Source organism: Arvicola amphibius, chromosome 5 (genome assembly GCF_903992535.2).
Source record: "Arvicola amphibius chromosome 5, mArvAmp1.2, whole genome shotgun sequence".
NCBI classification, from domain to species: Eukaryota; Metazoa; Chordata; class Mammalia; order Rodentia; family Cricetidae; genus Arvicola; species Arvicola amphibius.
In genome coordinates, this window is record NC_052051.1 from 113,413,012 (window position 1) to 113,440,468 (window position 27,457).

General features: G+C 42.4%; 2 protein-coding genes across 4 annotated transcripts; both read left to right on the top strand.

The window, feature by feature from the left end:
- Positions 1-531: 531 nt before the first annotated feature.
- On the top strand, positions 532-12,462 carry Pura (purine rich element binding protein A). 3 transcript variants are annotated; one of them, XM_038329534.2, is made up of 2 exons: positions 532-548; positions 6,997-12,462. In XM_038329534.2, the coding sequence occupies exon 2, from the start codon at positions 7,135-7,137 to the stop codon at positions 8,098-8,100; it is 966 nt and encodes a 321-aa protein (XP_038185462.1). In that variant the 5' UTR covers positions 532-548; positions 6,997-7,134; the 3' UTR covers positions 8,101-12,462. The 3 variants fall into 3 exon arrangements, with proteins under 3 accessions (XP_038185462.1, XP_038185460.1, XP_038185461.1); XM_038329532.2 differs by lacking the exon at positions 532-548 and adding an exon at positions 1,329-1,477; XM_038329533.2 differs by lacking the exon at positions 532-548 and adding an exon at positions 6,332-6,463.
- Positions 12,463-20,739: 8,277 nt separating this feature from the next.
- LOC119814149 (IgA inducing protein) lies at positions 20,740-21,445 on the top strand. Its single transcript, XM_038329535.2, has one exon. It carries the CDS (start codon positions 21,105-21,107, stop codon positions 21,264-21,266), a length of 162 nt encoding a protein of 53 aa, XP_038185463.1. The 5' UTR covers positions 20,740-21,104; the 3' UTR covers positions 21,267-21,445.
- Positions 21,446-27,457: the final 6,012 nt, after the last annotated feature.

The window sequence follows — 27,457 nt, forward strand, 5'->3', positions numbered from 1 at the left end:
AGGCGAGAACGTGTTGGAGACAGGCTGAAGAGTAATGGGTCGTTTCCTTTGAAATGCTTTTTTAGTGGTCTCTTTATTTTCCCAAATAATAGATGACTTCTCTGGGAGATCTATTTAAATAAAGATGGTGAAAGCCGTTTGTTATTTATTCTGCAGATCCATGTCAATTCTGTGTGCTGAGTGTTGAGGTCTGAGATAATGTTACATGCACCAAAAATCTCAAAGTTGGTAAGATGTCATAAGCAATCTTAAAGGACATTATACAGTCCTGGGTTTCACCCCTGCATAGCAATTTATGAAAAATAACTTGCCCCTTTTACTCTCTCTCTCTCTCTCTGCACAAAGACGCATAAATAATATTTATCAGGGTTTTGTCCTTAGTCACATTCCCTCAAAGGGGCCCAGCTTCACCTACACTGCGTGGGAGGCTGGGCAGAAACCCCACACTTCCTGTCAATGGTTGCTGGAGCAAGAGCCTCATCTAGCCTCCCTCCGCTGTCGCTAATTCCGCCCTTCCAGCCCGTCTTGGCGGGTGTCTGAAGGCCAAGGTGAGACCCTCCCGGGAGATGAAAGGCTCGCCGCCTCTGAGCCAGCCGGGCGGAGGGAGGGGGCGTGTGACGAGGTGGCGGCAGCAGCCGCAGTGACGCTGAGGCCCTAACGCGGAGCTGGCGCAGGCCCTTCAGGCTTCCACTCGGGCCCGAGCCCCGCCTGGGCCTCGAGAACGCCGGCGAGGGATGAGCCCTTTAGGGGAGCCCCGGGAGCGGGGTGGGGAGGGAGCGACCACCCGGGCCCGGTCCTCAGACGCGCCCCGGGGCCTGGGCTGCGGTATTGACGCGCCAAGAGCGGCGAGGGCGCGCTCACGCGTGCGAGGCAGGGACGGGGAGCGCGCTCGGCTACCGCGGCCGCCACGGAGCCGCGAGCGCGAGCCACGGAGGGGGTGGGCAGCGCGGAGCGCGCGCTGACGTCGCCGGGAGTCACGCACGGAGCGCCGGGTTACGCGCCGACGTCTGGCTGCCACGACTCGCCGTGGCGGCGGCGGCGGCGGTGGCGAGAGGATCCCGCAGGGGAAGAAGGAGAAGGACAGAGGGAGAGAGAGAGAGCGAGTGAGCCGGACGGGCTGTGAGTGAGCGGGAGGAGCCGGGTGTCAGCCCGGCCTGACCGCGGGAGCGAGAGCCAGAGCGAGCGAGCGAGGCCCGAGCCCGCCGCGCGGCCGCCGCCGCCGCCTCCGCCTCCTCCCCTCCCCTCCCCTCCCCTCCCCTCGCGGCCCGCCCCCGCCCGCAGCCCGCCCTCCTCGCGGCTCAGCCCGGAGAGCCCGAGCGAGGCGCCGTTCGGCTCGCGCCGCGGTCCAGAACAGGTGTGCGCGCGCCTCTCCCCTCCCTCCTCCTCGCGCCCGCCTCGCGCGCGCCGGCCTCCCTCCCTCCAGCCCGCGCCCTCCCTCACCTGCGGCAGGACAGCGCCCGCCAGCCCGCCCTCCCCGGTAAGCCCCTCGCGACCTTGCTTGCTGTCACTGCCACAGTCGAGGTGCCGCCCACCCTGTCCCCTGCCACAGTCCTCTCGCAGCCCAGAAACCATTAGAGTGCCATTGCAGACCCAGGCGGTGCAGCAATGCCCCCCCATCCCGGGCCTGGCGGAGACGAATGAACCCCCTCCCACTTCCGAGAAGGAACATCATAACATTTCCCCCTTAAAAGAACAATTCTCCCCCAGCAGGCACTGGAGACCACCAATGATGCGGGGGTTTTGGGTTTTTTTTCCCTCTTCCATCTCTGAGCTCCATTTCCACAGACCACAGTGGCCCCGAGGCCTGGGACAGTGCGCTAGACGTGGCTGACACTCCCAGTCCTGCATCCCTTGAAGGTGGGAAGAGGAAGGAGGGATCTATAAATTAGATTCCACTACCAGTCCCTCTCCTGCTCCGCCCCCCCATTACATACGCCCAAGGTGTGTTGTTGGCTTTTTTTTTTAATTTTTTTTACATTTTTTTTTTAAAGGGCAAAGCAAATCGGTGCTGACATCGCCAGGCCCAAGGATGGGTGGCCCGAGCAATAGCCTGAGCCCTAGGTCTGCCTGCCTGCTCATTAGCTTTTGTCGGGGTTGGGGGTGGCGGTGGGGGCAAAAGGAAGGTATGTGAAGCTGGAGGGTCTTCTCTGAGAACGACAGCAGGACCAGAGATGACTTGCGATGTTGTAGGAACCCAGCAAATGTATCTACCGTAAGCCTGAACTTTGGTAGAGAGAGGCCCCTAGAGACCTGCAAGGTGTAACAGAGCTGTCGGCAGTCGTCCCCCTCCCCCGAAAAATGCCACCTTTTCCGTTGTCTCTGAGGGAACTATTGGAGGCTTGGTTTTCTTCTGGGCCCCTTACGTTACTGTCCAGCTAAGGACTTTAAGGCATATTTTAGCAGTGATGTCTATGTTACCGTCCCATGTCCTTGGAAGGGAGATTTACAATAGGCTGGATTTGGTTTGGCATCTTTTGGTAGACTGCCAGAGGGGAAAGGAAAATTTTTATTTACTTTAAGACCCCCTTTGTCCCCGCCCAAAAGACTTAAGGGAATTGCGGCTTTGAAAATTGGAGTGTTGGCTAAAGTATGGAAAAAGTTGCTGATTTCAGTTCCTTGAGTATAGTACTAGTAAAATTATTTAAGTATCAGATGAAGAGAGAGCTTTTGACAATTGAATCGGTTTTGTTTGGACCTTTGGGGTCCATAAAATGTTGGGTTCTGTGCATTTTTTATGGAATTTAGAATGTGTGCTAAATTTAACTCTTCTGCAGATGTTTAAGATGAAAACCTTTTGGAAATGCAAAGGTTATTTATCACTAAATATTTCTTTCCTGAATTTGAATATTTAGTTCATATCTTTAGTTCTAAATACTCATACAGTGTCAAAGAAAGCTAATTTTCGAGAGTGGGTAGGCCGTTGCAAGCTTCTTTAAAAGGACTCAGGCAGTACTAGTGCTAGGAGATGGTTATGGTGCTAGCGCTCCGCTCCGTTTACTTGTGTCCCTTACGCCTTTGGTGGAAGCCCTAAAGAAATGGGGAATTCTTCTGCTTTGAACATTTGCAGCCTAACATTCTGGTTGTTTTTTTTTTTTTTTAATGATTTAAGTATTGAAGATAATTGTCTGGTTTAACCCAAGTAGCACTTGAATAAAGTTCAAATGTTCTCTTTTGGGGGAAGGAGGGATTTGGGCTTTGTAAAGTATTAATGTGTTGTTTCTGTTGGGAGCACTAGAGTCAAGAGTTTACTACACAGAGGTAAATAGCTTCTCCTCAATTTTATTACTATGTGTTGTTTTTTCCTGTAAAAATAAAAGGTGAATTACATTATTTCAGAATCACCTATAGCTGAGGCAGAGGAAAATTGAGGGTTTTTTTTTCCTTCTTGGTCTATCTCAGAATCTGTGTCCTTATGCAAAAAAAATTTTTCTGTGGGAAAGTTTGTTAAATATGTAGTTACTAAAATTTTTTTTAGTCTTGATTCTCTTTAAAGTGTGTCTATAGTGTTGATAAAGAGGCTCAAAGGACCTAGATATCTTTATCAGGTAAATGTAAGCAATTTTTGAATGAAAGGGAAATAATTCTTTTTGATAATTTTTCATTAATATAAATATTTTGCTACACATTATATTTCGTTTCTTTTTAGTTTTTCCTACACTAGAATGAAATTGTAAGGTTAGTCTTAACAGTTATGTATATTGAAGTAATAGATTCAAAGAGCTAAACACTAGAAAAGGTTTTTCATTTATCAAGTTAGTATATTTAGGTAGTTAACAAATGGCTAAAAACCTCTTTAAATCTACAATTTTCTAAAAGATCTTCAAAGCCAGGATGCAAATATAATTTTTAGATTTCTACTTAAAGTTCTAAACATTTTAAGACTATCCTGTATGTTAATATTCCTTCCTTCCTGGCTGCCTTTTAAGACGAATGTCATACCTGTAGCCTAAGGAAAGCCGCCTTTTACCTTTTAGACAGAAAAAGTCCACTTTTACAGGCTTATCCTGAAATTAATGCTCTTGATGAAGTATTAAAAATATGCTACCTAGCTAACATTGTTGAATTGTTTGTGGGGGAAGCTTCAGTCTTGTTTATTTTTTAGATCTAAAGAAGAGCTGCTGGCTTGTACAGGTAGAAATTACATATACAATGACTGTATAAAGCATATAATTACTCAGAAGTCTCAGTCATTTGCTGGTTTTTACTCGAAATTCCCACTCTAAGTGTGCAAATGATATTTAATTTGTATTCTACTTAGAAACCCCATCAGTTGCCTTTCCTCTGAGGAAAATGTCAATTCCTGGTGATAGCTCCTCTCCCCAGAAAATCAGGGCTCTCCAAAATTCAAACTGCTTTAGAACCCTCGGAAATAAATGTTTGGATTAACTGCGAAGTTGATACGGGAAGGCGATTTGGAACCCCAAGTCTGGGAGAATGTAGGGACTGACTGTGGGTGGCCTCATCAAAATCTCATTGGCTTTGCTGTCTTGAGCTCTCGTTAGGGGTATGGTTTGGTTCTTTGTAAAGTCTTGAAGACCGGCAGGTGCCTCCCTAGATCCGGACTTCACTGGACCTTTCCTTCAGTTACGCATGGAAGCGTGAGACCGCGAGACCGCTTTGTTCTATGCAGATCCCGCGTCACTCAGCATTTAGGTTACTGGAGTTGCCGGGGTCTATCCAGGGTCCTGACTGTTTCAAGGAACAAGTAGAGAGCCCGTAGGCACCTCTGTGTCTTCAGGAATTTGTTTTTGTGGTAGGATATCCTCTAAAAGTTCCTGTTTCCCTTAACCCAACAGACTTGGGGATGGAGGAGAGAGTGCAGAAAACTCAGCACTGAAAAGGCCCTATGTGTAAGTGATTGCTTCTAAATTAAGGAGAAATTCTTTGTGAGGCCCTTAGCAAAGGTTTCTGTTTCAGAGTGAGCTTCCTCTTCAGGGAACGCTTTCAGATGTCACTGTATGCAGGTGTATGTTTCTCAGGCTGGTTCACAGGATTCCCTAGTTTGCTCTTTGGTGACCAGGGTTATTTGCCCTCTTTCTTCTTTATTAATGGGAAGTAAATGTGCCTAACACTAACTAAAATGGGGCTCTTGCTGGGGACAGAGGTTAGGAGAAGACAGAGATACAGAAGACATACACACTCAGTGGACAGGTTTGCCCCCAATATAAAAGGCCATATTAAGGGGCTTTTCGGGCTCAAGACCAGAAAGGCATCTCTCCATAGACTGATCTTACTTTAATTATTTCCCCATTAGGCAACCTTACAGTTACCAGTTTCTGCAGCTAAGTGGGGAAGGCTGCTCCTTATTGTGGAAGAAAAGGAGTTCAGTAGAAGTGGAACCCGCAGATGAATTAGCATATTACTAGGGGAGAGGCAGCAATCTGTGTCGAAAAAGCCAGAGATAAGGCTGCATGGTCTGTATCCTCTCCAGTAATGTGGAGTTTGGAGTCACTGGCAAGGGTCTTCGCGAAATAGGCCTTAGCTGTGCCACAGGGCTACACACTGCAGTAAAGTACGAGCACACACTATCTTTCTGGGTGTTGGAAAAGAAGCCCTAGATGATGAGTTATAGTTTTAAAAGAAAATTTTTATTTCTGAGCTCCATCTTTATTCTTGGGCCCCTTTCTATGGGCACAGGAGATCCCTTTTAGTAGCTAAGACTGATTGGTTAATTAATGGTCAGTAATGTCTGCATAAAATCCAAGATCTTTTAATATTTTACCGGGGGTGGGGGGCTCTTTTGGATACTGGGAGTTTCTGGGTGGAAGAGTAAAGGGGTAAGCAAACCTGCTTTAATGAATCCCGTAAGGAACTGCGTTTCCCAGGAAATTCCTGACATTTTTAGTTCATGAATTTCCGAAAGGCTGATTGGGTTTTCTCCTCCATTCTGGGTCCTTCCAAAGAAGAGTGGGCTGGGGTCTGAATACTCGGGAGGGTCTGGTTCCTCTGCAGAGCTGGCCGACAACCCAGGCTGGGCTGAGCCCTAAGCAGGGTGCCCCCCTTCCCAAATCTCAGAAGGAGGAGGGGGGAGGCAACCAAGCAATCCTGGTCCCTAAGGGGTCTGGTTGCAGGTTTTGGGGTGAGTGTGGGTTTCTTTTCTATTATTGTTTGGGAGTAAGGGCATAGCCTACGGGAATAGGCACTGCGGGCACCTCGGCCCTGGTGCGGCTACTGTCCTCAGCCCAGCTCCCCCCGCTGGTGAGTGCGCCCGCCCGACTGTGCGGGGCTGCGGTTGGGGGGAGGGGGGAGCGGGATCATCTGAGGCCAGAGCCGCTGCCGTGCGCGGGGAGGGGGAGCGGCGGGAGCGAGGGGAGGGAGAGGGGAGGGACGGGCTAGGTGTCTGCTGCTCCGCGCCACTGCTGCCGGCGCCCGGTCCTCGTCCCCAGCAGCCCCCTCTGCAGCTAAGGGTTTACCACCGCAGCACCTCTTTTTCCTCGCCTGCCTCTTCGGCCACGGCTCTGCGGTAGGAGACTGCCCTGCCGGGTGGCGGGCAACCCTGTCTGGGTTTGGGTCTGGGTCAGGCCCACAAGGGAAAGGGAGGCCGTGACTCGGTATACCCTCAGCATCCTACTCTGCTGTGCTACTCAGGCCCCTCCCCCACATCTTCTTTTTGGGGGGTCACTGGAAAGCAGAGTCAGGCCTGATCTCTGTGCTTAATACGGCAACCCCCCCCCCCCAGTTCCTCGGCTCCCCAAGTCGAGGCTGCCTAGGGTCTGGCCAACAGGGGTAGCTACGGCGGCGGTGGCGGCAGAGGCTGCGGTGGCAGCAGAACTGCGACGCGGCGCTCGCTCCCGCTCCCCCCTCCGGAGAGGGGTGTAGGGCGAGGGCCGGCGGGTGGGCGCCGCCTGGCGGGCAGGCGGGCAGGGTTGCTGGCCTGGGGAAGGGGCGCAGTCACGTGCCGGCGGGCGGGTGGGCGCGTACAGTAGGGCGTCCTGCTACTGTACTGGGGAGTCAGTGCCCTGTTACCGGGTCTCGTCTGTCTCGTCTCTCCCGCAGATCTCGCGAGAGTGGCTGACTGGCTGTGGGGGTTGCGGCGGCAGCAGGCGGAGCCGGGGAGGGAAAGCAGCGGCGGCTGAGGCGACTGAGGCGGCGGGCGGAGCGGCAGGCGGCGGCGCGGCGGCGGAGCGCAGCATCATGGCGGACCGAGACAGCGGCAGCGAGCAGGGTGGTGCGGCGCTGGGCTCGGGCGGCTCCCTAGGGCACCCGGGCTCGGGCTCAGGCTCCGGCGGGGGCGGTGGTGGCGGCGGGGGCGGCGGCGGCAGTGGCGGCGGCGGCGGGGCCCCGGGGGGGCTGCAGCACGAGACGCAGGAGCTGGCCTCCAAGCGGGTGGACATCCAGAACAAGCGTTTCTACCTGGACGTGAAGCAGAACGCTAAGGGCCGTTTCCTGAAGATCGCTGAGGTGGGTGCTGGCGGCAACAAGAGCCGCCTCACCCTCTCCATGTCTGTGGCAGTGGAGTTCCGCGACTACCTGGGCGACTTCATCGAGCACTACGCGCAGCTGGGCCCCAGCCAGCCGCCCGACCTGGCCCAGGCACAGGACGAGCCACGCCGGGCGCTCAAGAGCGAGTTCCTGGTGCGCGAAAACCGCAAGTACTACATGGATCTCAAGGAGAACCAGCGCGGCCGCTTCCTGCGCATCCGCCAGACAGTCAACCGGGGGCCCGGCCTGGGCTCCACGCAGGGCCAGACCATTGCGTTGCCCGCACAGGGGCTCATCGAGTTCCGTGACGCTCTGGCCAAGCTCATCGACGACTATGGAGTGGAGGAGGAGCCGGCCGAGCTGCCCGAGGGCACCTCCTTGACTGTGGACAACAAGCGCTTCTTCTTCGATGTGGGCTCCAACAAGTACGGCGTGTTTATGCGAGTCAGTGAGGTGAAGCCCACCTACCGCAACTCCATCACCGTGCCCTACAAGGTGTGGGCCAAGTTCGGACACACCTTCTGCAAGTACTCGGAGGAGATGAAGAAGATTCAAGAGAAGCAGAGGGAGAAGCGGGCCGCTTGTGAGCAACTCCACCAGCAGCAGCAGCAGCAGCAGGAGGAGACCACCGCTGCCACCCTGCTACTGCAGGGTGAGGAAGAAGGGGAAGAAGATTGATCAAACTGAATGAAACACACACACACACACACACACACGCACGCATACACGTACGTGTACACACACACACAGCCACACACAGAGAGAAAATATACTGTAAAGAGAGAAAATAAAAAGTTAAAAAGTTTAAAAAAAACTTAAACTTCAAGGGAGCACCACCCACAGAACCTCCACCAACTGACAGTTTCTCTTCTTGACTTGCCACCCATCGCTGGATGTTGTCCACTTTATCCACCATGTAAAACAGTAAGCAGCTGCTAAAAACAAAAAACAAAAAAATATACAAAAAGTAATAACATTATATGAACTGTGTTTCCTACTTGATTAAAAAATATAAAGAACTGAGTGTTTATTTCCCTAATTAACCAAGAACTTTTGTACACGTTTAAGCTATTATTATTAAAAGTGTTTGCAAAATGGTCAAGATTATAATATTGCTGAATTATATAAAAAGTCCTTTTCATGTTGAGCTAACATTTGACTTTAGCACAAAAAAGAGATATTTTAGAACACGTAAAATAATATTTTTAGTTTTTCTCATTTTGTTACCAAATTTCAAACCTTACATGGAGGTTATTATAGTATATTTGACATCCTATATACCTGTGATTAGAGATGTGTATATATATGAGGGCTAGGCATGCTGTGTGTCTGAGCTTTGTCTAAATGTTATGCAGAAGTTTGTAGAGTTCAAGGTACGTAGGTTTAATTCATGCAAGGTAAACAATAAGTGCTCTCTTTTATACAATATGCATTGCATCTGGACCTTAAACATATAAAATGGTCAGTGAAACTTCTGTGAACATGAAGAAATTATTAAAAAGGCATTTAAATGAAATTTGCTAAGTTGTGATTTTTATGGTTGGAACCAAAGTTATTCAAATAGTAAAAGAAAAAAGAGAAAGAAAAAGGAAATTTCCCATAATATTTTTCTGCATCTGTTTGCTTTGAGTAGGTGTTTTGTTATTATTGTGTATATGAGATGTACTTGTATTGTTCATAATATATATTTTTTATTATGTGTAGAAAGATTTTAAAAACCTAACTAACGTGCAGCAATTTCCAGTGAACCTGTACTTGGATATCAGGTAGTGAGTCTATTTGTGGTCACTAGCACTGTCTCCTAAACTTGTAAGAGGTCTGAAGCTATCCTTTGATTTTTTTGCCAGTGCTATTAACTTATGTAGACCTGTTTAAAAGCAAAGCAACACCATTATAGTTATCCTACTGAGCCATGGATTCTGAGTTTCCTTTAAAAGTGAAAGCCAAGTTGGTGTATGTAAAGGATTTCCATGTAGCTGTGGTGCTAGTTATTACTGGCTACATTATATGTAAGTGTATTTGTGTTCCCCAAGTGTACAAGCCTTCTGTCAAAAGTATGTTCTATTATCACTCATATTCAAGGTTTAGGGTATGAAAATGCAAGCTTAGGAGAGCACTTTACCAAGCTGGTGTCCTCCACTGAAATTGTTTGCAACGATAGTCTTTTACAGGTTTTCATTTGAAGATGTTTGTGTGCTTTTAATTGACAACTAACTTCTTGCTGCTGTATAGTAAAATATTAATATATTTTTTATCATTAAACTGCTGCATGACTATCATCTTTGAGTGAAGAGAAAAATGTTATAAAAGATGCCTTAAATACAGTACATTTTGGTTTGGAATTCTGTAGAAAGTATTTTGGTAAAAAAAGAAAAAAGAAAAAAAGAGGATCTTGGATCTTGTCTTGACAGAGAGAGTTCTGGACATGCAATTGTTTCTTGGCAAATCCAGCCATCTAGATCTACCTGCTGTATGTAGAAGAAACCACCGGTAGGACTGGGAACGGTCAGTACCTTTCCCATTGGAAAGCATCCGCCTAGGAAGGCAGAACAGTTGTCTTTTTTGAAGGATTTTTTTTCCTGCTGGCTCTTTAGGTTTTGATTTGATATTTTTAAGCTTTCTGGTTGTGTTGTCTTTGTTTTTGAGATCTACTGTATGTGTTGAATAACAAGCTATTTTCATTGTACTGTGCATTTTCCCATTGTTTGCTTTTCATATTCATACAATGTTAACTATGAGGTGACCGTACAATAGTTAGGAGTTTCTTTACTTACAAAATCACTGGAAATTATTAAATTGCTTTCCCCTCCCCCCAAGGTGCATTTTTTATTATTTTCATATAGTAAAGTTGAGCTTTTACAGTGCATAATGTGACATTTGGAATGCTTATCAACTGCATGTAAACATTAATAACCTGCACTTTTGTCTTAAGGTTTGTTGAGCTGTTTTGTTCACTGTACTTTAACTGTGATATGGAAAAGATTGCATTCTCTGTGCTGTTTCTAATTAGGAAAGAGAATTGCTTTGATTTTGTCTCTTGTTTACTATAGCTTCTTAAAGTTAAGCCTTGTGCTACGAGTTGTTGGAGTACTCCTAGATCAGTGTTTCGTAGTAGCCAGCAGTCAGTAGTGCAAGTCAACAAAAACACAGCAAACTTAGGCAAAGTGTCCTTTCTTTGAGATGCAAGTTCTTTCATAAGGTTTTCTTTAGGGTCAGCTGCCTAAAGTGAAACCTTTCTTACCTATAGACTTCAGATTCTGCTTGGAATCCTACTGGATCAAGAAGCACATGTACTGTGCTGTTGTCTTTACACTATAACAGTTAAACACAATCTTACTAGGACTTTGAATCCATTGTCTGATTTATGGTCAGTGGGTTTAAAAAGAAATCCACATGCAGATCTTTTAAGACTTAAAAAGTGGTCATATAGAGAAGACTGAGTGACTGTAAAGATGCTCTTTTTGTTCAAAGCATCTCACTTTCTCTCCCCATCAACCTCCTCACCTCCCTTCCCCTTCTCCTGTTTCATCCTCCCCTACATTTATTTCTCTCCCAGGTGCTCGGTACTTTACCAAGGTTCTATATTTCAGTGTATTATGTTAGAGTCTCTTCATGTTTTTAGTTTTACTAGTGGGTAGGCCCAGTTTGTGCTGAAAAAAGAAGGGTATATTTGACCATATGTGTTGTTCATAGAAGACAGTATGATCAAATGTGCCAAAAACAAGCAAACAGAACTTAATTCATGACAAGTATGCCTTATTTTTATTGATCTGCTTTGTCTTACAATTAAGGTCCAAGAGCTTGGTTAAACTATGTTATTTGCCTAAGTAAAAAAAGAAAACTTGAAATGCATTGAGCTATTGATGTTCTTTAAAATGAGAGACACTGTCAAGTAATTTGATCCAGAGATCAGCCACCAGATTTGAAGAGAGAGAGAGAGAGAGAGAAAGTGTGTGTGTGTGTGTGTGTGTGTGTGTGTGTGTGTGTGTGTGTGTGGTGGTGGTAGTGGTGATGGTATTTGTGAGTTTTCCCCCCTTAAATCACCAAATCTTATTTTAAAGCTACCTTTTATTTGTGCCTCCTATTTATCATTCAGATGTTAGAAGCAGCAGTCATCCAGCCACAGAGGGAGCTAAAGTTAACTAACCAGAACTGTAGAAATATCATACATGCCTTTGACAACAAAGGAGGTTCATAAGAAAGCCATGTTGGCTTTTCCTCTACTAGACACACATTGAAGGTAGATGAACATTTGCCAAATGAGAAAAAAAGACAAAGTAGTCAGGAAAGACAAACTGTTTTCCAGCTTCTCAAAAGCCATGGAAAGTAAAAACCAAAACCAATGGGAAATTTAAAAAACTCTCAAAGTCTCACTTTCTAGTCCCATGCAGGGGTTAAAATTTGACTCAAGATGGAAAGTCTGTTAATTTTTGTTTTTAGGCCTTTACATCTAAAGATGGATAACTATTTCAGTTTGATTTTTTTTTTCCAGGTAATGGAGAAAGCTGCTAGTAATTTTAACCCCTGCTGAAAGGAGACAGATAATTTCATTTGGGAGCAAATACTTACTGCCTTGAGAAATAGCACTATAATAGCCTATGTTAATTAGTCGTAGAATAACCTTTATCCCTTTCAAGCTATGCAAATTATTAAATAAGTGTAAATTAGAATTCAATTAAAGAGATGATTATATTGCAATCAGATGGTATTCACAAACTTAACTGAAGCATATACAAATAAAATCTATTAGTTTTAAGAGTTTTTTTAAATGCTGACATAAATATAATTTAACTACCTAGTGCTGCACACTATTAACATTGTATGATAGGTCTGGGAAGACTGCCTCCTTTTTTTGAAGAGAGAGATTAAGAATTTTTATAATTGTTTTTCATCAAACTTTAATATTTTTGTCAAGTTTTTAGGTATTTAATTTGTAAAACAGTTTGCTTTGTACTGGCATACAGATATTAGGGTATTGATTTTAAACTTTTTGAAGCCAAGTGATCAAGTACATTTGTAATAAAAATCAATGGATCTCTATCAGTTGTACTCACTGTTTTTATTTCTTGTTCTTGTCATTGTAGGAATTTGTACCTTTTTCTGCAGGAAAAAGGAGCTAAATTTGGGTAGAAGGGGGTGAGGAAGATAAATCTGTTGAGAATAATCTGGGTGGATTTGGTGGCTCAAAGCATGTCAGAGCATCAGATTTAGTGTGTTGGAAAAAAAGTAATGTCATCTTTTTTCTTCCTGATTTTTTTTTAAGTGGAACTTAATGTTTGGAGAGGTTATCTCAGTTTTGTTTCTGTACTTTAAAGTTTTGTGTTTTGGCAGTGTTGAAACTTTTTAAACACATTTTTCTCTCATGACATTTTGTGTTAATCAGCCAGCCATGGTGACCCCACTATGGGCATGGGATTATTTTTATCTTTACATGACTTACCCTCTCTTCTCCAATATTTCCATTAGGTTTTTTTCATATTATACACTTATATTTCTAGATGATTTTAGAATGGGACTTCCTGAAATGACTGGTAGCTTTCATAACTCCAGTTAATTTTAATACATAAGTGTACTTTTAATATTTTCTCCCCATAAAACAGACAGAAAATCATCCCCCCCTTTTTTTGTTGTTTCTTGGATATTAGGATGAGATTTTGTTTACTGTGTTAAAGAAAGCTAAGAGAAGGATATCTTGAGCACTTTAGATTCGAAACAGTGGGTGATAACTGAATATAACATTCATGGTTGTTATCTCTAAATCTGAATATCAGTAATTTAGAGGGGACTCATGTTTTGTCATGAGAATAGATTAAGGGAGAGATCTTTTTAATTGCTTAAGCGAATTTGCCAGTTTTGTAAGTTTGTTTTAAACTTTATCAAATTTTAAAACATTGTTTTCTTCATTGTAAGCCAATTTAGGCCATTCATAGTAACATATTCTATAAAACTAAAGTGATCACTACTTAAGATGACTATTTATCCAGCAGCATTAATTACCATAGCTCTGCAGAGTTAGCAGTGCGTTTTTAAGAAAAGCTGGCTTAAAAGATTTATGAAGCTATTTGATCCTAAAACCAAACTTAAATTTAAGGCCTAGGCCATACTAGTTAAGACTAGCTCTTTTGAACAGAAATTTCATTATTATGGGCTACGTAATGGTGATCTAAACTAGCATTAGTAGAATTTCAAGATTCAAGAGCAACCAGATGAAATGTAAGAAATGTGGCTGGTTCTAAGTAGTTTGTCATCTTCCATTTACAAAATGACTACCGGATTTTGATATTAAAGGGCCTGGGCAACTTATATCTTCAGAAAAGTTGAATGTGGAAAATAGTCTCCTGATGATGTTTTTCTTGTAAGACTTTTTTAGTTATTCTCATTTATGTTAGGTTTTATCTATTTTTCCTTCCATTACATTTGGTATCTCCTCTCTCCTTCCCTCTTTCCCTCCCTCCCTTCCGTTGTCTAGCTTTTGTGGAAAATTGGCTCGTTGATAGGTGTAGAAATGTGGTGGTGATCTTTTGTATAAAATAGAACTAATTTTTACAGACCAGAAACATTGTGTTGTTCTTGGAATCATAATATTGTTGTGCTTCCATGAATACATACTTTTTATTATTATTTTGCATATTAAATTTTTTAGCATTTCATGGGAAAATTAAACTAAAGAGTTTTAATTTTCTTGGTTTAGGTTTCACTTTAGTAATTCAGAAGGCCTATAAGGTTAAAGGTCATACTCTTGTGTTTTGCAGTTGCGGCAGTATTCTTGCTGGTATATATTTTGGTCTAAGATGTCTTAATGCAAAAGGCTTCTAGGAGGATTTAAATAGCAGTTAAAAGTTACAAGACAGGTGAAATCTACTCACTTTTGACTAGCTCAAACAGTAATAACAATCAGGTAATGATTTACACTATGTCAAACTGCTGAAATGGACTGACAGTTGACAGTGCAATTAGTTGTTGGTAGCTCTTGACCTCCTTGCAAAAACATCTGACACTTTGACTCCTTCATTCTCCTCTCTTCATGATCCCACTCTTGGCGCCTGAGCATCCCTCCTTTAGAAAGAAGTGATGACTCTTTCCTTTGAACATAGCTAACTGGTAATCCTGAAAGAGTTCTGTATTTTGAGGTAACTTGGCCTTTTTTCTTTTCTGACTGTTGTTTTCCCCGTAGTCTTAACTTGGCAATTTGAAGAGCATCTAAATGAGTGCTTGTTAGGAAATCTGTGAAATGAAGAATGTAAGAAGCATGTGTTTAAGTTACTGAGAACTGAGACTCACTGGTGTATAAATTGGAGAGCAGAAAGGGTAAAGCTGTTTGTGCATGGGGGTGTGAGAGATAAAAGAATGATTGGAAGTAGGAGGGACTTTTATTGTCAGTAGGAAGAAGTACTAAGATGAACTCTGGATGACAGTTGTTGACTAAGAAAATGAGGTTCAGCTTCACTAAAGAGGTGTCATGTCCACTGTCAGCAAAGAGAAAACTGTCCGTCTGTTGCTAGTTGTGGTGATGCTGATGGATTATACAAATCTGCTTTGATGTGTATATATGATGGTTTGAGGGTTTATAGTACGTCTGCTCCTCTGAACAAAGTCAAGTAGCATAATTGTGAAACGGCAGGTTTCCTGGTCAACGCAGATTGCTGTTAGGAACTTACTATTTTGGAAAAAAAGAACAGTTCAACCTTTTGTTTGCCATTTTTAAACTGTCAGTGACATTTATTGTACACTATTATCTTGGGCTCTTGTCATAGTGTAGCTTATGTTTGCATTTCAAGATTATCTTTCTAATCTACAAGATCCACACCCAAAGGTCCTTATTTTATAGATACTTTAGCCTTTGGTCCACATACATTTTTTAGAAGACAGTAAACCAGATAAATCACTGAATTGCTATCTTAAATATCTTTTCTATTTCCTTTACATTTGTAGCCCTAACACCTATCTAAAATGGGTCGTAAACCCTTGGGAATGCAGTTCCAGAATTAGACAACATATCCCCTGAATTCGTGTTTCTGTTTGTTTTCCTACTTTAAAGTTGTTGGATTCCTTAAAGTTAGTGTAGACAGGTGTTAATTCTAATTTAATATATCACCCAGGTTCTTGTTCTTTGTAAGGTGTGTTGACAATGATTAGTTATCTGTTCTATAATCCCAGGAGTGTTTTAAATTATTTAAGGTAAATATTTGTTTTAAAGTTACATAGTTCAGATTCAGATTGACTGTAAATTTACTATGGGTTTATTCCCAGTAATTTTGACACATTACTTTAAAGTTTCATTTTAATCAGATCCCTATACATTCCTGTGATAATTTGTTTTTAAAATAGCCAAAAGGAAGTTTTGGTCTATACTTGGTCTTTTCTCAAGTGTCAAGTTCATTAACAATAGCAGGATTATTTTTACATAGCTTATTTTGCAGAGTTGACACTTAGTATAATTTTCACATTTTATTGTGTGTCAGATTTCAAATTATAGTTAACATACTATAGTTTAAGTCTGTGCAGAGCCTTCTTAAATAGCTCCTCCCTTAGGAATTGTTTAAAAGAAGTAAAGAACTAGTGCTTTAAATGACTGAGACAAGTCTGAAAGGTTTCCTTGAGTCTAGGCAATGGAGATAAATGATAGCCCATTTCTATGCTGCATACAGTTTTTAGGGTTTGATAATAATGTAGAAAAGCGCAAAAGCAGAAAAGACTGTAAAGTGGCCTGTAAATTTATAGGTTTCATTATTGCACTATTTATCTTTGCACTTGATTTTTTGGAAGTTAAAGACTAGTCACTTTCACTTTTGTTTCTAGTCTTTCTTAATTTCTTACAAGAATTATTTTCAATATCCCACCCAAAGTTAAACTCATATGCAATTACATATGCTTTATAAGGCCAAGAAAATATTTATTAATGTTAACTATGTAACAGTAAAATTTGTTCTGATAAAATTTTTAATATTGATCTTTATTTGCCAATAAAATTCTTTATAAATGTGAGCTTTATTAAACTGTTTAAGAAAAGTAAAAGCTTAGGATAGGAAATATGTCTATGTATATGAAATTGTGTCTTTGAGATCCCACTTCCAGCCGGGTATGGCCTGGCTTTGGAGTGTTGGTATGTTTCATTTAGCAAATGATATGAGTCTTACTGGGCACATGCTTAAGAAACTGGAAGTAAAGTAGATGCCAGTTCCCTTTTCTGTGTAGCTTTCCATAAAGTTCATATAGTTTCTTCGTGGTTTGTGTCACATAACCGATATTACGTGAAATGACCGTTCCTTTTGAGAATTTAAGATTGACTCACTTTTTGAGGGATGGGGACAGCAAAGGATGTGAGACTTTGGTTTAATCAGAGGCAGTCTTAGCTTCCTTGATGTGCTCTGCATGGAGAACAAACAGTGTACCTGTGAATGTGTGATGCTGTATTCAGAGCTGAAAAAAAAAAAAAAAAAAAAAAAGAAAGAAAGAAAAAGAAAAAAAAAGAAACAAATTGAATTTTCTCAATGGAACAGAGAGATATATTTTTGGCTGGAATTGTTTTTATAAGTTACTTAATGATCTCATTTTCTATTTCTTTCCCTGTAGCTTTTTACACATCTCACACTTAAAACCAGCAAGTAAGAGGCCTCTTTTCAGATCTGGCTATTCTGAATGTGTTCTGGATGGGGGTGTTAATCGTGACATGTTCTTCCCATGTTCTGTTGGTCATTGTGTTTCACAGTGTTTGCAAATTCTGTTGAAAATTGAGTGATGTTTTTGAAATGAGAATGTTGTCTACAACATGGTGTGGATGTATGTGGCTAGATTCCATGGAGGAGCCTGTAGCTTTGTTTTTAATTTAAGTAGAAAGTTTTAGCATAGTCCAGGTTTTAGGGTTATGTACAGGAATTGAGCCAGGTTGTCTACATGTGGACCAACATTTTGGAATGAAAGTTAATGAATATGAATTTGACTCTAGATAATTCTGTACACAAAACCGCAAGTTAAAGGCTCATATCATTAGAGTTACCTACGTTTGATGGCCTTAGCTCTTTAAATGTGGATGGCATTTATCATTATATCTGTGAATTTCCTGAGGAAAAGAAAAGATTCAGTCTTTATACCTAAATTTACTGCATATGGACGTGAGAAAATTGTAGCAAGTGGCTTTTTTTTTTTTTTTTTTTTTTAGTGGAGGTTAACCAGCTTAATTTCTTTTCCTACTTGGAAGCACTTATTTCCCAAATATGAGTAAAGGGAAAGAGCAGCCCCCAGGCCATTGTTGTCTGCCTCCATTTCCTAATCCTGTTATACAGTGAATTACGGGTATCCCTCGAAGTCCCTGTAACGCTTTTGGGGAGGTCACAGATACCTTTGAAAAGCTGATGAAAGTGATGGCCCTTCGCCCCAGAAAAAAAAGGTGCACATTATACAGATAATTTTATTACAACCTTAGAGTCATCACTTACCTTCTGAAACCCAAATTGTGAACTTCTGCTCTTTGCAGACTGTACACAATTTTTTAATGCAAATTAATTGATAAAATTAAGAGCTATTGGCTTAAAACATTTCAGATTGGAATTATTACATGGTGGCCCCTACTAGCGAAATGTGATATTGCAACTAGCTTTGTTAGACTTTATAACATCCAGATAGAAGGGAAAGAGAAGTAAAGTTATGAGAGCTGTGTATAAGGAGTCAGGTCATCTCCAGATATGGGAGCCATTCCTGGTTCAAGGTAGGGCTCCAGATGCCTGGCAGTGTTAGCAGGGTAGAGTTTGATAAACCACAATGCTCAGGATGCCAAGGGGTTAGCCATTATCTTAACCCCTTCCTCACCAAAAGATTTTAGTTTTGTCTGTTGGGAAAAAAGATGGCACTAGGGAAAAATAAGTTGCCTTACAACTTTGCTGGAACACATCAGTTTGGTGAAGTATGGGACACTAGTATTATTTTTGAGAAGGTGCATAAAACCAAAGTAAATTATTCTCTATGTAGAACATTATTTACTAGTAACATTTGTTTGGGTGTATTAGCTTTGACAATTTTTACCAGTAAATATTGACTTTATTTAAAACTGGGAGTCCAGTTTACATATAGGATAGTTGATATATCCATCTTTTCCCCATGTAAAGAGTAGTCTAAAAGATTTATGCATACTTTTTACTTTTCTCTCTTGATACCATGGGGTGGGGGTAGGGGTGGGGGAGGACTTTGAACACCTGACAGATGTCTTCAAATTTAAAAATCAAGAAGCAGCACTTTAAGGCAACTCCACGCCATTTTAGTGCATGGATTAGTTTAATAATGATTTTTGGTGCATGCCTTTGGGCTTATTCAAAAGTGTACAATAGAAAAGTGTATTTCCTTTCTTAGAAAGGAGATGTTTTTCTACTTTGCAACATGTGATTACAAAAATCTTCCTCTGTGGGAAGATTAACCATGTATTGAACTACTGAAAAGTATATATTTTTAGATATACAGAAGGAATCTACACGGAGCAGCATTCAGACCTATATAGAAGTCATAGCATTCTGTATAGGACCAAAAGGAAGTAACATTAAACACTTAAACAGACTTTGTTGGGTAGAAATACCTTTCAATCTTGCATCGACTTCAAAAAAGAAAATGTCGCAGAAGTTTTCTTAAACTTTTGTTTGAATTTTCTCTGTCAGTGTATTTAGCCCAAATGCAACAGCTTTGGGTTAGCACAATGTAAGAATCAAAACACAAACTAAATAGTTCAGTCTGGTTTGCCAATCCAGCTTGACTGAAATAAGTAACCAATCACTTGCAAACTGAAAAATTGTCCAACTCCTCTGAGGTTTTGACAAAATAACCTTGGCTGATGTGGGAACACTCCTACTTTGAATTCTGACCTGACAGTGAAGATTCATGCTTGACATGATTTCAAACCTGACAGTGTCTGTTTAAGGAGCCATGGTACAGTTTGCTAATTCAATCCCAGATACCTGTTGATTACCTGTAAGATCTAGAGTCCAAAGTAGCCAGCAGCCGTATCCCTGAGTGCTCTGTGCCCATCAGATATCGTGAAGTAAGCAGAGTTGGGACGGGTCACAGCTCTGAGGATTGACCTCGGGTTGTAGACAGCCCCAGATTCAAGAATTATATCTGCTTCCTTGGGAGTCATCACTGAAATAATGTCCCACACTGCGTTACTTACTGTAGATGCTCTCCAGGAGGAGGCCCAGAGCACACATCCTAATTGTTTGTGGTACTCAGAGAGGGGGTGCTAACTCTGATGCCCTGGCCAAATTCCAGTTTAGGGATGTGGGTCTTCTTGTCATTCTGGTTGGAAATGTACATCACTTCCCATTTTTCCTGTTGCTCTCAGTGCAGACTACACAAATCTGTTCCTTTGCCCCAATCTCAAGTCTCCAAGATACTGACTGGTATTGTATGGGCCAAGTTCATGCCTTATCTTAATGCACAAGAGTTGAAATGAGTGAGCTTGACATCATCAGGATGCCCTGTACTTGGAGGGTAGACTCTTGTGATGCTTGGGGATGAAACCAGCCCTCTTTTAGCATATGTTAGAAAATATGCACTAGTTGAAAGCTTCCAGCCATAAGGTATGAGCTGAAACCAGTTTTCCCGCTTTTCTTTATAGCATGATGAGAACGTCTGTTGGGTTTTCAGCAGTTGGGGAAGGCCGGAGTTCTGCAGCTTTAATCTGGGTAACTAGCTGGTTTAATCTGGGTAACAAAGGCTGGTTTGAGCGAGACTTTGGTAAATTAACTGGGTTCTCAGATGCCACAGACTCCGTGAGAAGTCACCATTATTTTCAATGGCCATGATAGAGTCCCCTGTAGCCGTTACTTTAAGATTACATGCAGAGTTGCTTTATTTTGAGCTTTTTGTGTACACACAATCCCAAACTGGAAAAACTTTCGAAAGAGTCCTGCTGTGAAAGGTATATATTACTCTAGATTTTTCTTACTGTAAATATTGTAAGATTGTAATACTGTCGATATTTTATTAACCAACAAATGTTAATCTATGTGAAATCAGACTTATTTTCAATGTGCTTCTTATTTACTGTGTGTGGTCCCTGTTGCTGACAGTATTAAGTTATATTCTGATGTAAGATTAACTTTATTAAAGAATGTAAACATTAATGTTTCCTTATGGGAAAACAAATAAAGTATAAAGAAGACAATTCTTTTCATTGAAATATACTGTGTATTTACACTTGCTAGACCCAGCACCACTTATAAACTTAGTCCACTGTCCAGTTTCAGTTAACACAGCTGACACGGTTGTGCTCCACTTGAAAGTCTAAGCCTTGCTGTTGTTGGAATATAAACAGTTTGTATTTGTCTGCTGTGAATCATCTTGAAATTTCTAATCAAGTTTGTAAAATTTTTATAGTAAAAATTTTAATGACAATTTAAAAAATTACCTTCTCTAAAGAATGGTCAAAACAATGTCCTTTCAGAAATAGAGTTGTTCTTTACTATCTTTCCAAAATGACTTTGGTTAAATGGACCAGGTGTATATTAGTTAAAACCTAGGGCTAAGTTCTTGATATTCTTTGAGTTTACACGTTAATCCTTATTGGAGTTGTGCCAGTACACAATAGAATATCATTAATTTGCACTGTTTGGGGACCCCATTTAAGAATGCTGAATTTTGCCAACTAAAAAGTAAGCAAATGCAATTTTAAAAGTAAATTTGAGCATTCTGTGTTAAATATGTGCAGTTATTATCATATGAAGAAGCGCAGTGTGTTGGGCTGTAATATAACCATATTTGCTGTCATGTTCTCCCAAATCAGTGCTGGGAACTCACCATGTGGAAACCAAGCAACCGTGTTGTGCATCAGCCGGCTTGAGTTTGTTCAATATCAAAGCTGAAGCTAGCGAGGTCTGCTGTACTGCTTATTGAAGTATTGTGATTCTTTTAGGCCTTGATTCTTACAAAATATATACTGTAACAGTATACTTTGTACAGATTTAAATTTTATTTGAAAAAAATGAAATAAAGTAGGCAAAAAATAAAGATGTTTATTTTTCATGTGACTACATAAACAGATCATCAGTCTTTTGTTTCAGTCTTTTGGGGGGGGGGCGGTTGGTGGCCTGTTTGTTTTGTTTCGGTTTGGTTTTTGGTCAATGGAGACACCTCCAGAACTTGGTAGTCGGTGGACATTTGCCTACAACTCATCATTAACGAGTAGGTTAAATGTGTTTTCTCACGTGGGAAAACCACATTTTAAATTTTATTTAAAAACAAATTTATTTCCTTATAAGATTTTTTTGTGAATAGACTTCCTCTGTGGCTTCTTGGATCAACTTTTAATAACTTGTTCAGCCATGTGGTCGTTAACTAAGCTGTTCTGAAAATGAGGGAGAACATGCCATGAATCCTGCTCCTTTCCTCTGAAGACCTTGCTCTGCTCCTCTCAGCTTAGGTTTGGAGTTGGTTTGGAGAAGTACATGGGTTACAGGAGTCTGTGACGTTGGATGAAGAGTTGTGTCTTGACGTAGGGCCTTCTCTCTGCTTTTCTAGTAGAATAGAAAGAGAGAAGTGAAGCCACAAAACATAGCACAGGAGGAAATCTTCAGTACACTTTTATTGGATCCTTCTAGAACAATAGCCCAACCTTCCTAACACTGGCCCTTTAATACAGCTCGGCTTGTGGCCCCCAACCTTAGCATTATTTCGTTGCTACTTCATAATTATAGTTGTGCTGCTGTTGTGCATCATCGTGTAAATATCTGATATGTGAGTCCAAGGGGGTCATGACCCACAGGTTGAGATCCCCTGTTCTACAAGATCAGATTATCTAACCAAGGAGAACCACCTCTTGGACTTCTGAGTAAAATTTTAAAAACAAGCAAACAAAGGCCTTATGGATATGTCTACTTGGCTTTAAGAAGTAGAGTTTTATTTGTTTGTTTTGTGTATTTTTGCTTTTTATCATTTTAATATTTTCACATACCTTCAAGCAAGATCAGAGGATAAGTTACAACAGGTACTTCTCCAAGTTGTTCCTGGTAGAAATCCCACTGTATGAAGCCCTCTTGGTGATGGGCTATGTTTTAAAAACTTACGCATGACCACAGAATATTCCAGTTTACAGCTCCAGGCTTCTCTGGGTGAATACCAAGGAAATTTGCTGTTTTTCTCTTTTCATAACAAAACGTATAGACTAAGAGTTGGAGTAAGTTCCATAAGTGACAACTACAACTCTGATGATTAAAAAAAGTGCTGGGCATTGGTGGCGCAGGCCTTTCGTCCCTTGGGAAGCAGAGGCAGGTGGATCTTGGTGAGTTCCAGGCCAGCCTGGCCTACAGTGCTAGTTCAAGGACAGCTAGGGCTGTTGCACAGAGAAACCCTGTCTCAAAAAACAAAAAGAAACAAAAATATAATGAAACTTTATCAATATTTAAAGCTAAGGGTGCCACGATTTGGGAAAGATAGGTGGAGTGCCTAAGAAACATGCATGTGTCGATAGGTAGTACTGGGGACCAAACCGGGGACCTCGCATAAGCTAGGCAAGCAGTCGCTGTTAAGCTATATCCCAGCCCTTTTTCAAAAAAGCTTTTTAGAGATAAGGCCTTACTTAAATTGTCCAGACTAACTCACCCTGTATCACAGACAGACCTTCAACTTGTGGTCCTTCCGTCTGGATCTCCTGAGTAGTTAGGATTATAGTCCTGTGTCACCAGACCTGTCTAAACTAGTTTCCCCTAGTTCTACGGTGCCTGTGGCTTTAGGGAACACACAGAAAACAGTTAGGTGCTTTCTGAAGAATAGATGCTCCTCTCTCAAGAGTGGGGATCAGGTAAAACCCCTGGATCCTTCTCTAAGAGGAGCAGGAGCTTCTGGTGAAGACTAGGCAGAACCTGCTCCTGGGAAGTGCTGGAGTGGAAAGCCAGAAGTCAGGAAGGGCAAGAGCCTGAGGTGAGGGCCTACAGCAGCCCTGCAGGGTCATCCCCCAGGCTCAGCCTAGGTATGAACTGCAAGTCTCGGCCTAGATGGCTTGGAGACTTCTTAAGAAAAGAATCCAGAATCACGTCATAAAATTGGCAATCTTTCCCCACTACCTCCTTCCAGTGGCTGTGAATTTTTATTTAAGCATGTGGCATATAACTGACTTTGGCTCTTTTACATGGTGTATTTTTCTTTCTTAGCAATCTCTTTGTTCATAGTTCCAGTAAGAGTTGCTTTCTAGGCAGATAGGACTTCCCCCACCACCACACACATGGACATCTTTGGGTACCAGGATTTGACAGGACTTTGATCTATGGTACTGGGTTTTAGAGGAGTTTCTGCTCATTTGGGATCAAAGGGAAGAAATCCCTCTGTAGCATCTGACTGCCAGTTCTGCTGGGGTCCACACACCTCCACTGCTGTCACTTCAGTGTGTCCTCCACACTTTGAAAACTCCAGGAGCTGAATATTTCCCCTGAAAATGGGATTCCACCTTAATATTGCAAATCTCCAGGTGTTCCCAGTAGCATTAGTACAGTTTTCCTACCAATAATAATTCTAATTACTTTGATTTGTTCATATCTGACCGTCAGTGAGAAATGTCCCAAAAGAGACTGAATGCTCAGTGTGTACAAGCAGGATATCTCTGTTTCAACCAGCAGGGTTGGCCTGTTAAAGCTCTTCCCTTAGGCAGCCTGAGCCTGGGAGCAGCTCCAGCCTAGCTGTCCTTTTGTCTCTGGCAATAGCTCCGGTAGTGTGTGTATAATCGCTGTCCTGAATTTTTCTGAGCCCCACTATCTTTTATGTTTTAAGTAGTGAATGTGTAAAATTAGATGCCAAAGTGTTTTTCCTAGATTATTTCATTTCATTCTTACTTCAGCCCCTGTAAGGTGCAAGCACTCTTACTACCCCCTTTACAGGTGAGGATGCTCACTGTGGCATGGGATGATTAACCTGCCCCAGGGCTCCACCATCAGAATTCCACGCCCGGGTATGTTGATGTCAGAACACATCTGTGTTCTCCATGCTCTGCTATAGTGCCAAAACCATGATGGTTTTGTCTACACACCTCACTAATAAGTAGATCTCCCTGACTTTGACATTGCCTCGCCACACAGGTGGTAAAGCCAGTGTGCTCTTTACAAAAGAGATTCCTCTGCATAGTTCAGAGTCACATTTCCTGTTCTAGACTCAGCTTGATTCATGAATGAATTATCCCTCCCTTTCCTGGGGGAAAGATTTAACTTGGAGCAGGTCTAGAGGAAGCTGGCAGATGGCCCTTCCAGGCTTCTCTACTGCTTTTGCTTCAAGTGAGCACAGCCTGAAGCACTATTCCTCCTCCTCCCCCTCTCACCTCAGTGACCTCAGCCCTGGATTCTGTGAATTCGGCTCTTGAGTTGTCTTGTTGAATTTTGTTCCTTCTCCATTTTTCCATATTCTAACCATCCTACCCTCTGACAGACACCTATTCTTCCTTAGAGCAAACCTCCAGTCCCGACCCTAGTGGATTCATAGAAGCCCAACAGTAGTTAGTATCAGTAAGTCTCTAGAGAAGCTCTGGTCTGCCCTGATTCCCAGAGCCCCTTCTTCACCAGCAGTTGGACCAGTATTTGGATCAACCAAAGCCAATCTCATCAGCTTCCATTCAAAAGTTTTGCTTGGCTTTTTAAATTTCAGAGGGCATTTCCCTGTACCCTCTAAAATGCTATTTCCCAGATGTTTCCTGACCTCCACAGGGAGGGAAATTCAACGTCTTTCTCTCCAGAGGCTTCTCCCAAAAATAAAATCTCAAATTCCTTGGGACTTAGGGTGGTTTAGAGGGCTGTGGTATCTTTGAATCTTGTCTAAAAAGGAAGATCATAATTTAAACTTAGCACCCTATGATTATTGTAGTCTTTAAATCAGTGATTCTTAAATCACGGGCCTAGATCAAGAGCATTAGTGCCCCTCAGATACTGTTGTTGGCAATACAAATTCTTTTTTGATTTTGTTTTTGTTTTTGTTTTGTTTTTTGTTTTTTGTCCCGTCCCCCCCCACACACACACAGGGTTTCTCTGCGTAGCTCTGGCTGTCCTGGAACTAGCTCTGTAGACCAGGCTGGCCTTGAGTTCACAGAGATCTGCCTCTTGTCTCCTGAGTGTGCGCCAACTCCCAACCCCTGCCCCCAGCGGCAGTACAAATTCTTGGGCCCCACAGACCTACCAAACAAGAGCCTCTGGTACTAGAGTCCTTCAGGCGACGTGACACACACTAAGGTGTAAGCTTTCTTTTGAAGTCTTAGGTTTAAGAATATGATAAAAACTGGGGCTTTCTCAGTGACTTCATAGAACCTACCCCAAAGTCCAAGTTAAACTCTGGAACTTCTCCACCCTACCCCAACTGCCACCTGTCATCAAAACTACCATGATATGGGACGACAACCTACTCTCTGTGCATCCATACTGTCAGATGTCACCAAGGGTATGCATCCCCTGCAGACAGCACAGGAGTCAGGTTTCTGATCTCTTTGTGTGCAGGAATCATAATCCATTGACAATATTGATAATATACTACAACAACCAGAAAAATGGGGGCTGAAGAGATAGCTCAGCAGATAAGAGCATGGACTCCCCTTCCAGAGGACCCAAGTTTGATTCCCGTATCTACATGGTGGTTCATAACCATCTGCAACTCCACTCTCAAGGGATACAACACCCTCATGATGCACAGACAAACACAAGCAAAACATCCATATACATAAATGTTAATTTACAGAAAAAAAATTAAATGCTAACCTGGGTATAGTGGAACATTCCTATAACTCTAGCATTGCAAGCTGCATGAAGTAAGACTCCTCACAAGTTTGAGGCCACCCTGGCCTACACAGAGAGATACTGTCTGAAAAAAATGAAAGAAAGGGATAAAAACCATGGACCATCAGCCCAGGCGTCTGGGGCCAGATAAAGCAACTGACCACTTCTCGAGTGGGGAGCTGAGTGTCACAGTAGAGTAGAGCTGTCAAACTCAGTGCAGCAGGCTGACTAAGGCAAGGGGCAAGGTGATTGCAGCTAGAGCTTTATCAGTGGCAAATCTTGATCTCTCAAGAGAGAGACTCCCAAGACCAGGGCCCCTGCTTGGATTCTTCCTAAAAGCACCTGAGCTGTCAGTGACTGGCAGCCATGCCCAGCACCTGTCTGTCTGTCTTTCTTAGATTTATTTATTTTTATTTTATCTTTATGAGTGTTTTGCCTACATTCTATGTGTGCCTGATGTTTGTGGAGGTCAGAAGATGTCACCAGATTCTCCCAGACCTGGAGTTACAGCTGATTGTGATCCACCATGTAGGTTCTGGGAACTGAACCTGGGACCTTTGGAAGAGCAGCAGGTACTCTAAGTCCTTGGCCCTTGACTCGTGACTCAGAGCAGCCTCATTGGGGTGTAGGCAGAGTTTTTCATCGGGACTGCTGGCTCCGCAATAATCTCCATGGAGACTTTTTATTGTAAATGCTTGACTGATAGATTAGGCTTGTTACTAACCAGCTCTTTCAACTTCAGTTAACCCATATTTCTTTCTTTCTTTCTTTTTTGGTTTTTCGAGACAGGGTTTCTCTGCAGCTTTAGAGCCTGTCCTGGAGCTAGCTCTTGTAGACCAGGCTGGTCTCGAACTCACAGAGATCCGCCTGCCTCTGCCTCCCGAGTGCTGGGATTAAAGGCGTGCGCCACCACCGCCCGGCTAACCCATATTTCTCATCTACCATGTGGTGGTACCTTTTTTCAGCATGTTCATCTCGTACTTTCTCTGCATCTGTCTGACGACTCCGCCCTTCTTCATCTCTGCTCTCTTTTTTTGTCTGCAAGTCCTGCTGTTGGCCAGTCCACCCTTATTAGACCAGTGAGAGCAGCAAATACTCAGCGCACAAAAAAAGATTGTCCCACAGCTTTAGGGAAATCTTTCCTCTGTAACTGGAGCCTACTAAGGAGGCTGACTGAAACATATGTCCAGCTATGGGGATTGATTACCCCATAAATCTCTCCCTGTGACTGGTTCTAAGAAGTGGCCAGGCTTATTCATTCATTCATTCATTCATTCATTCATTCATTCGTTTGTTTGTTTGTTTATTATTTCATT

Coding starts and splice junctions, on each gene's coding strand:
- Pura (XM_038329534.2), top strand. CDS start 7,135: ATGGCGGACCGAGACAGCGGCAGCGAGCAGGGTGGTGCGGCGCTGGGC.
- LOC119814149 (XM_038329535.2), top strand. CDS start 21,105: ATGTGCAGTTATTATCATATGAAGAAGCGCAGTGTGTTGGGCTGTAAT.